Source organism: Phoenix dactylifera, chromosome 16 (assembly GCF_051530095.1).
Source record: "Phoenix dactylifera cultivar Ajwa chromosome 16, Ajwa_hap1_PhDact_Kaust_v1.1, whole genome shotgun sequence".
NCBI lineage: Eukaryota > Viridiplantae > Streptophyta > Magnoliopsida > Arecales > Arecaceae > Phoenix > Phoenix dactylifera.
Window position 1 is genome coordinate 14,863,849 of NC_143205.1, and position 11,979 is coordinate 14,875,827.

Consider the following 11,979-nt stretch of genomic DNA (forward strand, 5'->3'; position numbering starts at 1 on the left):
TGAGAATTTATAAAGTCGGCGAGCCGGTCCGGTTCGGTCACGAGGACCGGACGCCGAACCGGACCTCGAACAATTTTACTTCATAACCGCGGCAGCCTCTCGCGATGTCACCACGATACGAAACCATGGCGGCAGCGACGGAGTCCGAAAGCAGCTCGGAGAGCGTGGTGGCGCGGCCGGAGGCGGCGGCGGCCGGGGACGTAGGTGCGGGGGAGGTGACTCGATGGGTGGAGTACGCTGTTCGGCAGGCGTTAGATGTCAAGAAAACCCTCGGCGACGCCACCGATGCCACCCTCCGGGCCGCCAAGTCCAGGCTCGTCCACGCCGTCTCCGCCTCCAAATCAAGTCTCCAGGAAGCCAGAGTACGTCCCAGAATTCTTACTATTGAGGTGTTCGTTTACTCTTTAATTCCAGCATATTCTCACTTATTTTTACGGATGATTTAGGGCATGATGGAATGGGTTCAGGGCCAGTACGCTGTTGGCGAAGAGTTGGTCTTTGGGAAGATTAAAGGTTTAATTTTGTTGTCGATCTCATTGTTTATGTTTCTTTTCTTTCTTTTGGCATCTATTTTTGTTTCTATTGTATTTTTTTTTTCCATTTTTTGGGAAACTTATATAGTTCTATATCGAATTGTTCGCAGAGGGCGTTATTGTTGCATCATCACATCCGAACCTCTCTCTTGGAATTGCTGGAACAGCAGGGCTGGTCCTGTTTAAAAGTAGTTTCCTTTTCTTTTTTGTTATTTTTCAATTTAATTTGCACTTTTTATTTTGTGGCTGCGGTTTTCAAGACAATATAGATGGGATTAGTAGATTTGAACTTTAAATGTTGAATGTTAAGGCTAATAATCTCTCCGAATTAATAAGTCTGAGAGTATATAACCTAGTACTGCTCCCCCCCCCCCCCCAAAAAAAAAAAAAAAAAACACACACACACACACAAAAAAAAGTTTTTCTTTATTGAGAGTGGTCTAGCATCACTCTTGACTTTTCTTTTAGAGTAATGATGCGAACTGTAAAATCTAATGGTATTTATTCTTTCAATATGTAGGACCAAGGCGCTTTCTGATCTGGAATGTGAGGCGTATTTTCGTAAGTAATGAGGTGGGCATGAGAATTTCCTCCTTCTGTTTTCCACATTATCATTTTTGCTGTATAGTACTTTATTTTTGCATAGGCTAGTGTAAGATTCTAACTATTAGTTGGTAAACTTTGTTTCTTTCATAATATGACTCCTTAAGTTACTGGGTCTCATATTTTGAGAGAAAAGGTTAGAAAAAAGTTGTGTGCAGAAATTACATGAACAACACAGATAGGTACAGTTGCTGATTCCGTATTTCGTCTCAAGCAATCATAAACCAATCAAAGTTGACTTATTACTTAAGTTAGAAAGATAGTAGTAGCTCTACTTGTGTAATTATCGGAGTGGGGATGGCTTGATTATTTTTTTGGGTTTCTCTTAATGATTAAGTGATGATATGATGAATGAAAATTTTGACCTTAGGAGCACAAGTCTTTCACATAGGGTGGTGGACTTGCTTCCGAATCTCTCCCAAAGCTCATGCTGAACCTGCTTTCTAGATGTGTCTTATTCATTTTTTTAAGAGATCTGCTTCTGTGTACTTGCAATTGAATCCTTTCTTGCACCGGCACTCGCTTTTGGTAGCTAAGAATTTGTCTACTTTCACAAAGCCTACGTCATTTTTTTTTTGTAGGATTTTTTTAATATTTATTAATAATTTGGAGTTAATGAGGATGTTGAACGACAAGTTGAGTATGTCTTTTTGAAGTGGAAGCTAAAACAAGACCATTGCTCTTTTTTACTTTCTTTTTTTTTTTTCATTTTCATAAGTTGATTCTTTAGAAGCCTTAACTTAGATCTCCCTTTAATATTCAATAGAATAAGCTTCACTTATGGAAAAGTTGAAGATAGAATTTTTGTAGTAAGTCAGGTTCTCATCATCTGTTTGCTATGTCTAATGCTATCCTATCTAGTTTACCTCCTTATTGTCTTAGATGTTGAATTAACTACTTCAAATTTTGGAGAAAGGTTTTAAATGGTGTGGGATGGAATCGTTCCAGTTTTTTATGGATTGTGAAACCCTACGTACCGACGCCTAGGACCGTGGATGTCCTGTCTCATCCTAGTCCATTTCCCGACTTGTCTCATGCCAACACTCTAGATAATGGGATGCCTTGGCATCCCATAGGTATTTAAAATGTTTTTTAGGTGGTTTTAATTTCAATTATATTATGTGCCAGCTTTCTAGATTGGGCAAACCATATCTGCCTTGTTCCTTTCTTTCTATGGGCTGTTTTGATCCCTTAACCTATAGGCATCAAATTTTTTGAAGATGTATTTAGAATCCAATTACTAATAGTAGAAGTTGTAATATCTGTCTTGATGACATTGATGAAACTAGCTGGTCTTCTTTCCCATCTATATATATTTTCTCTTTTCTGTTTTAGTTTATTTCTTTCAACCTGAGGCTTGAGCAGTTGCCTTTGGAATCTTGAGACTTTCTTGGATCATGACTTCAGTCCCATGCAGATCTTGTAGCTTTCTATTAACATATATGTTAGGTAATGCAATTTTTATTTCTTGTTTTCCTACTGGACAAAGCTAAAAATTGTATTAATAATGTCAATAATTAATATTGACCTTGCTTTAGAAAAAATCATCCCTGGAAGATCAATTAACTCTGTTGCACTTTGTACTCCAGTGAAGGAGTTGAATGCCACACCATTTCAATATGTTTCTCAAGATATATTTGCTTCATTATTCACTACCTCTAATCTATATGTACCTAAGATATTACACAAAAGCAACCAATGCATTTTTCAGAATGTTTGCAGCATGAAATTCATGAGCAGACCAAGCAATTGTAGTTCTTTGTCTTGATCACCACTGAGTTGGAAAATTGTTTCTTCTTGTTCTTTGGGATACTACAAGAAGAATTCTTCCTCTGCTTTCAATTTTTTTTTGAATAAATGAGTTCTTCATTTCTGGAAAAGTGCTGGCTTTTTCAGGTTTTAGTTTCATAGAATGTACATAATGCTTATTTTTATGTAGTTTGAATGTTCAAAGAATGTTATGTGCTTCATTGTGTAAAATTTAATTTTGGTTTGAACATCTATAAATGGAACATAATTTGATATGACACATTGGGCTGTACTGTTTCTTTGTCTACAGTCTTTGCTTTCTGATGCTCAAGCCAATGTAAATGAGTTGCGGCAATCAGTCAATCTCGTGAAGAATGAAAGCAAAAAATTAGAGGTAATTCTTTGCTTTTAGAGGTGTATAAATGATTTAGTCTGTCATCCAATAGTTATTTATAGTCTTATTTTGCTTTTAGGTTGACTGAAAATGGTAATGCTGTTTATATCAAAAATTTAAATAAAAAAAGAGGCAAAAATAAGATGCAACCAGGGTGTGTTAGCCATGTCAAATCATGTCACTTATTATTTTTCAATATGGCATGTTTACCATACCCATCTGTGGTCTATATGGGTTTAATACTTGATATTTCGAACCTTGGTTGCATTGAACTGACATTAGATTTTCTAACTAATCTTTTGTTGATGGTTCACTATATAGTTCATTATGTGCATCTGTAGATTCTTGGCACCAATAAGATGATAACATGATGTGAAAATTGTTTAATGAAAGTGATCTTTTAAGGCATTAGGTGGATCTCTTTACTATATCTGACCTTTTTTCTCTTTGATAGATGTCCTTTGTGGTTAGATATTTTCTCAGAAATGCTTATACTTCAGCATGAATATTCATGGCATTCTTTTAACCTTTAGTAGCTCTGCATATAGAGAATTCTTGGATTTGTTGATTCTCGGCACTCTGCCATAAAAAGAATATGTTAAGTGACTTCTGTTGAATAGAAGTTCTTTTTTTTTTTTGACAGATTGTTTTGTGTGTCTCTTTGTCTTTGAGTAATTATACTTTTGGTACCTCGTCGCTTTAAGATGACAAATCATAATTGGTGTGGATTAAACTGGTCTGAATTTTTCCCCCTTTTTTTGGGCTGGTCTGACAAGTTTGAAAATTTTAAAGATACACAGATAGACACAAGTCACACAACAGTTACATAAACTTTAATACCAATAAATTAATAATCTATGCTTATATGGCTCTTCCATTATAAAGTAAATTTTCTCAGGTAGTCTTCCAGATCTTGAAATAGGCAAGATCATTATCATGTACAAGTTTATTTCATTCGCCAATAACTATAGGCATATAGACAATGAAAGTATTCTTTCTTGGATAGTTGTATTTCCTTCATTTTTCTCAATATTTAGGTTAAAAAAAATTTGATTGCTAGCCTATAACATTCTGTACCTTGTATTCCAGGAAAGGGCTTTAAAAGCAGAACAGGAAATGAGAGAAGGAAGGATGAAGCTTATGTTTGTCATCTTCCTCTTCTTCAAACATTTCATTCTTCCTGTTTTTTGCCTGCCACTTTTTTTTTTTCTGGGTTAACAACTAGGAATGTTAATTGCAGAGAAGAAGGTCGTGGAATTCGAAATGAATTACGTTATGTCAACAAGATTGAGAGAAAAGCATCAGGTATGCAGGAATTGATATCTTCAAGTTAGAATAATAGACAAATTGGACTAACATAGAGATGGTTGTTCTTTTTAATGTTTTAATTGAAGTTGGTTTTGTCTTGTCAGATCTAAAAGATGTCATTAATGAACTTCCCATAGGAGAAGCATCTCGGTACCGATCAGAGGTTAGTTTCTTGCTATAAACTTTATTTGCTCCTTAAATGCTTGTTCTTTCAATACCATTTTTACACTGCCGTTTCTATATGATTAGCACAGATAACTTTGAATTGTCCACTTGTCATCTGAGGTTTCACATCTGTCTTAATCTAAAACTTTAATTTTTACCCAAATAACATGGGTTTGGCCTCTTGTAGCATATACTGATGCATTAATTTTTCAAGAAGTTCAACCTGAAGCCTATGCTCTTCAAATTGGTTATGAATACTTGAATTTCGATGAGAGGTTCTAGTAGGAAGAGAATCCTTAGGATCATCTAGACATTGAAGGGATTAGCAAAAGAGGGTGGAAAACAAATTCTAATACAAGAAAGTGCATTCATTTCTAAGGAACAAAGAATAAGCTATAGAACCAAATTGCTAGCTATGTCACACATGCAAATGAGGTAATTATTGCTCTTGACGCTTTTGTGTTTCTTAGAATTTTGAGTATCTAAGTTTGTTCTCATTTCCATTGGTGTGTAGCTAAATAGCTAATAGATCTATTTTCTCACTCCTCAATAAAAGGCAATATATGGATCATAGGATGTACTGATGCATATACCAATTGTGTAGTGGAATATATTTTTTTTCTTTTTTGGAATGGAGGCTTGAATAAGTGTATGCTTAGAAGAATTCTGAAAACATTTAAAGGGGACCTTCCTATTGGACCAGAGCATAAGAGTTGCCTGAATGACGCATCTACAATATGCTGAGAAATTGATCTTTTGAGCTGTGACTATCGAGATTTATTCATAAGCTATTTTGAGTTGGTCATTCAACAATAAGTTTAACCTCTGGAAGAGCACTCTTTTCAACATGGGCGGTAAGATTTTCATCAGGTTTCTGGGTTTAGCTGGAAAGGAACCTACCTACACGACCTTTACCCTGAGAACTATTATTGTTGACAGACTTGAAAAGGTTATTGCTAATATGCTGATTAACAGTTTGGTTCAATATTGGCAAACTTTTATGTGGAAAATAATTGTTGACTTCCTATTGTGTGGAAAATATTACTAGCCATTATGGTTTTAAGCATACCAACCTTAAGATCTGAGCATTTACCTGTGCAAACTCTTATCATTGAGCCATTCTTGTTGACATGAGGGTTTTGGATGCAGACTGCATACTTTATACTAGGACAACAGAAACTGTACTGGAACTGTGGCATATTAACCTATAGCAGTATCTTTTGGATAGGCGCATGAAGAACAGTGGATGTCTAACATTTTTCTGCAAACATCTCTATTTAAAAATTCTCAAGCCAAATTCTAATAGTCATGAAATCCCACTCCTTGCTTTTTGCTAGTTTAAATCACTGGATTACATGGGGTTGTGGAGTGAAAGATGCTGGATGGGTTGCATCTGGATTAATCTATCTTCTAAATGGACTGTCATGGTTAGGGGTTGCCATCGTGGGAAGGTGAACATATATGTGCGACATTTGTGTTTTGTTGTCCCTTGACCCCAGTCTATTCGGGATTTATAGTGTGGCATATGGGGGAGGGGAGAAGATTGATTTGCACAAAATATTTGATTCATAAATTTAGGAGATGGAACTACCTTGTGTCTGTCATGCACAAAATTTAGCATGCATAGGTTGAGGTTGTGGAAGTGGTTGAAGTGGGAATGAGTAAATTAGGTTGGATTGGAGCATTTGGTGATCGGATTGGATCAGAGATGCATTCCTAACCTGTTATTTAAGTAGACCTAATTTTGACTCTAGATAGAATTGATTCATGGACAAAAATATCCAAGTCAGATTGGTCGTGCGCCGGGTCATGGTTGGCAGCCATTGTCACTTGTTGCTTGCCTGCATCGACTAGCCACATGATTTATTAAATGAAACCACGGATCTGTTGGGCTCCTAATTCACTATATTTTCAGAGGAGTAATTCTAGGTGCCCCAGTTATGCGCATGCAGAAAGTTCTCCTGCCACATGGTGCAGGTGTAACTCCTCCAAATTGTATGATAGTAGCTGAACATTGAATTACTGTGCGAATATCAGCGAACAAGGAACTTTTTGGGTGCGCATAATGGTATCCCCAAGCTTTTTCCATTGGAGGTGTGACTAAGCAATCTACACGCATCTCTGAATAGGCTGGACATTGCACCATCGAGTTGAATGCCTGTAAACCAACCTTGTATGAAATCAAAGAGTTGATTTGTCTCGCTTCATTCTAATAATGTGTTGATGGTGCTGCTTTCAGGTTTCTGCCCTTGCCTCTCAGGTCAAGAAAGAGAAAAAAGCTCTCAATGGTGCCCTCTCAAAGATTATCAATTATGGAATACCAATGTGATGGTCCACTGGATGGATTTCTTAAGGTCATTTTCACATAAAGAGGTTTTGATATATAGTGCTGCGGCTTATACTGCTGGAGCAAACGGATGAAGAAATGTTTCCCTGCCACCAGGGAAATAGTAAAAAATCTCATTTTCTTGTAGCTTCTCTGCTCATAATCTTGCAGAGCCCATAAGTACCCAATTTCTACTTGCTACGGCTGTGGTGACAGTATCTATTTGATGAGTTATTTTTACTTTTCTTTTGCTTCCAGCATAATAAATGATTTCATCAACCTGTCTTCGACGCTTCCAAGGACCTGGAAACTGGCAGCCTCTTTTATTGGCATGTCCGTTACATCCAGGACGCAATATATCCATATATTTAATTTGATAAAACAGCATGACAAGCTTCAATCCAAGTGCCAGCTCCTGTTGCAATCTCTCTCTACCCCCTCTTTTTTTCTTTTTTCTTTTTTTTTTTTTGTGCTGAAAAAAGGGGAAGGGGGAGGAAGGGACAAGCCCACCTCTGCGTAGCAGCCCCGACCACTGGGCTCCCACCCCATCAGGAGAATGTTCGATGCGGGTAGACCGAGTCGTGTGTTGGGCACCCCGACCTATTTTACTCATATTCTCCCTATCCGTGGGCCGGCTTGGTTATCCGACCCGACCATCCGTGTGAGTACGTCACATCTGGCACTATCCAGTCTACCAGCCGATCAGTAGCGCTTCCAGACTCCGTGTCCAGGCGTGGAGCATCCGATCTCCGAATTTAATTGACATCTGCGCGTTTCGAACTTGTAGCCACTTGGTTGGAAGCAAACGTCTCGTTCCAACTGGGCTACCATCTTGGTGGCTCTTCCCTCTCTTCCTCCTCTTTTTTCTGGGGAGAAGGAGCCAAAGCAGCAGCCACTGATGAAGCTCAAAATTTCAGCATCTGTTGTTACGTTGGCAGAGGTGTTCATTGTTCTACTACACTTTATTTATTTGGATCATTTCTAGACTTGTAGCACACTGCTGCTGTATAACTCCTTTGACACAAGCACTGCACCAAAAGATTCCTGTTGAATTTGAGCATGATCTTAGCTTGACTGGCTGCTGCCCCTTTTTGTCCAAGGGCTTTCTCATGGAAGAGGCCCAGGGTTGGAATTTTGGTGGCACCATATACCTTGAGAAAAAAAGAATTCGAGCATTACATTTTTTTCACCATAAGATGGGAAATTCCTAGGCCCGAGTACTTCGATCTTTATGAAGCAGCAGCCAAAAAAAGCTCCGGCCATTCCGCCACCGGCGGTAGCCTCACACCACCACCTATGAGAAATCGATCGAGATGGGCAACCTAGAGTTCAATTGAATCCCCCCTGAGAGCGAGTAGGACCCCTCTCCGGCCTATGAACAGGGCTACTTGTATGACATCAACCAAGAATGGATTGGTCTTTAGAAGGCGTACTGCATCTCTTAAGGTACTGGGTCATGGATGACAGGCTTTTGCAAGATGTCCGACGTTGTGCGTGGAATGAGAACAGCAGCAAGGAAACACGCACTGGTGCGAAGGGCCCTACTCCACTGGCAAAATAGAATGACAGGGGATCAGGTTATCATGAGTCATCAAAGCTCTCTCACTGTTGACTTCCTATCACCGGTTGTGGGGCTCACACGTTTCGCTGATTGCTTTACATGATCTGGCTGCTGCTATCACCTCAAATATAACAAAATTCTCTGCGACTTAGAAATCTGACATCCTGTGGTGCGTGTTTCTCTTGATCTCAGATACATCAAATCTCAAATTGTGTTCTGGGCGGCAGCAGGACCATGCATACTTTGGTGAAAACAGAAGCTGAACCAAAATCATTTTTCTTGACGATTATTACTACGGAAGGCATCGAGGTTTTATCCATTTCAGGCCAATAATTTCGAGTCGAAGTACATCCCATGCATCCACAACATGTGTTCAGGTGGACGTTTTTTATGCCATAACACAGCACCAATCTATTGTCGCACTGAATCACCAAAATTATGAGAGAAGTATAAAAGATATATAAAGTGAGTAATAAAATACAAAAGAAGACGCATGGAAACATGAGTATCACCTCACAATCCAGCACATAAACAGCAATACTAAAGAAGGGTATTAGGAATTCTTCCATGTCCAGGATGGTACCATGCTTATAGTGTCACCTTGGAACAAAGAGACCAATCTCTATATAATGAATACATCACTCACATTAGAAAAAAGAAAAGCTAAATTTGGGGTCTAGTCAAGAGTTGACTCTAATACATCAATTTATTACCTAAAATAATAATATATCGGTATTTTTATCCTAAATAAATCAGTTTCCACATAATCGAAATTATATTACAAGGTTCATCGTTGAATTCAACATGAATTGCACTGTTATATTCCAAAAGCAGCGAAATGTTTATAAACTATCTTCAGGATTATCACTCTTCAGGATTATCAAAGCAATTTCCCTATTCTTATAACGAGGAAAAAAATGTTTGCAGATCAGCCGTTCCCATCTTCAACTCCAAAAGGATGAATCATGTTTCACGTACCATCAATTCCATCTGGAAAAGGACAATCTGTTAACTTGATTCTGATACATGAATGTTAAAAAATTCACTCTAGCCCTCTGTGTGTACCAACATGCACTAAAATCCAGTTATTCAATACTGAGTCTGGTGACTCCATGATTAAGTCAATAATAATATTTTGTATTTTATCGCAATGAATTCCAAATCAACCATATACTGAGCTAGCTGCTTCAGCTTTCTAGTGTTCCTGATAATACTAATGCAATCTCTTTCCATCCATGTAACTTATCCTTCAATTGAATTTCTTCCTTCTGGAAGATGACACAGCTCATCAGATCTTTAACACAAAGCAGCAGCATGTAATCAATAGCAAAAATCAGAATGTCAACTATCCTTTTCCCTTAATGATTCAACAAAAATCAATGGCCTCATTAGGGAAAGCAATAGTATAGAAAGCCAAGAAGAGAGCAGAAAATAAAGGATTGACAGCAGGAAACTGCATCATGTCCAGAAGAAGCAAAGCAAGTTCAGAATAATTTTTCCAATCGACACAATGTCTTTTTAACGCTAACACTCTCCTTAGCAAGCCAATGTGATAATCCATTTCGTCCTGCAAATATAATATATTTCTATTGATCCACCTAAGACCTCAGGCTGCCTCAGATTTTGACCAAATTAACCAAAACTCAACTCTGACAGAATTGCTAACCTCATCACGTTGAAGCCAATAAGCAGATCTCTTGTACATAAGACCATAAGGACCATAAAGTTCAACCATGACTCGGATATTGAAACCCAACAAAATCTCTTAGCTCCACACATAAGAAGAATCTTCTCTTCATTTTAAAATAGATTGTAACAGCATATGCAGAGTAAGCCTATGAAAATATTTCAATACAAATAGATCCAAATAGCAGGTTCAAGCAATGACACATCAAGTAACAAATACGCACCGCAGCCTACACATTCAGTGCTACAGATCAATTCTGTGTTGAAATAACACAAAAAACACACAGATGCATGTGTGCGTGTGTGTGTGTGTGTATATATATAGAGAGAGAGAGAGAGGGAGAGGAAACAGACTGTATAAAGAAAAAAAATTAGATAACAGAGTGAAAAGGTGTGCAGCTGTATGCCGAAAACCTGATGCAACTTCTGCTTTGACAAATCAAAAAATTGCCCTTGCCTCCATAAATTTTCTTATCAAAACATACTCATAATAGATTGGTCTATAAATAAAATGGACAGTTTTTATTAATTACTGTCAGGTAACATGAGTAGCTGATCAATCCATACTGCTAACAGAGTAAAGCATACTCGAGATTCTGGGAAGCATAACTGGTATGTCTGCAAGTGCCTGGTTTGTTCCTCTCAACACTGCTAGTATTATGTGCCTGCAGGAACCAAATACCTTAAGTTGGCTTTGAAAGATTATAAATATTATCAGTTACATTGCAGTTCTTGTCTATTATATAAGCAGAAGGTAGTCTACAACTTGTTTTCCCTCTTGAACTAAATTATCGGAATTCCATATCATATTTGGTGTCAGACCAGGGGTTCCTGTACATGCATGTGCAGACATATTGATGTTGTGTTAAGATTTGATTTACATTACTATAACAAAGAAGCTAAATAAAGTAAGAAAACTGACCTACTCTTTTCACAGAGCCAACTGAAATGTTCGACATTCATTATCTTGAGCTTTCACATATTGAGTCACTATTAATTGCTTACAAATTCCAGGAAAAACAGTCCTATGAATAGGCAAGGCACAGTCCTCTCTCTCTCTCTCCCCCTCTCTCAGAAAAAAAAGGAGGTAAGGCACAGACACAATGTCGAGACTTGATTTCAAACCACACGATCTTTATGCGATGGACAAATAAAATCAAGCATATCCACCATCTCATTTAGAATTTTTCAAAGCTAAAATCATGCACACCTTAGCAACTTAAATAGCACAATAGATATATTTGTTATTTGTTGCTTATGATTTCTTACAAATAATATGCTTACTATTTTTCCATTAAAAATGTTTCTCCATAATACACTCATTGAATGTTCCATGTTTTTTCACCATCCACAGCACAAAATCAGCTTACACCGAGTCCAAACATGCACTACAACTAGCATTACACAAAATAAACATTTAATAATCTTATCAATGGAGAGACATAAATTACACAGTAATGTAGTTGGCAAGAGAGAGCAAGAGACAAAGGAAAAAACTCCCATCAATGAAGAGAAATTCCCTATGAAGGGAGCATGGTCTAAAAAATTAAGAAAATGCATAAGAATAATCCAACTGCAAAAATTTCAATAGATCACCAGGAATGCACATAAAGATGAAACATACATATATAAAAATAACATCATTTGGATTCAT

At 37.6% G+C, this 11,979-nt stretch overlaps 1 protein-coding gene and 1 long non-coding RNA gene across 2 annotated transcripts; one reads left to right on the forward strand and one right to left on the reverse strand.

Annotated features, from left to right (window-relative positions):
* The first annotated feature begins 35 nt into the window (after positions 1–35).
* Positions 36–7,357, forward strand: LOC103712238 (alanine-tRNA ligase). Its single transcript, XM_039114861.3, has 9 exons — positions 36–362; positions 447–513; positions 644–721; positions 1,054–1,106; positions 3,196–3,279; positions 4,369–4,421; positions 4,520–4,584; positions 4,692–4,750; positions 6,992–7,357. The coding sequence occupies exons 1-9, from the start codon at positions 105–107 to the stop codon at positions 7,079–7,081; spliced, it is 807 nt and encodes a 268-aa protein (XP_038970789.3). The 5' UTR covers positions 36–104; the 3' UTR covers positions 7,082–7,357.
* A 1,721-nt stretch (positions 7,358–9,078) lies between these two features.
* On the reverse strand, positions 9,079–10,991 carry LOC103712236 (uncharacterized). The gene is made up of 2 exons (XR_015973952.2): positions 10,914–10,991; positions 9,079–9,629 (listed from the first exon to the last, which is right to left on the reverse strand). It is a non-coding gene; the product is annotated as an uncharacterized LOC103712236 (long non-coding RNA).
* Positions 10,992–11,979: the final 988 nt, after the last annotated feature.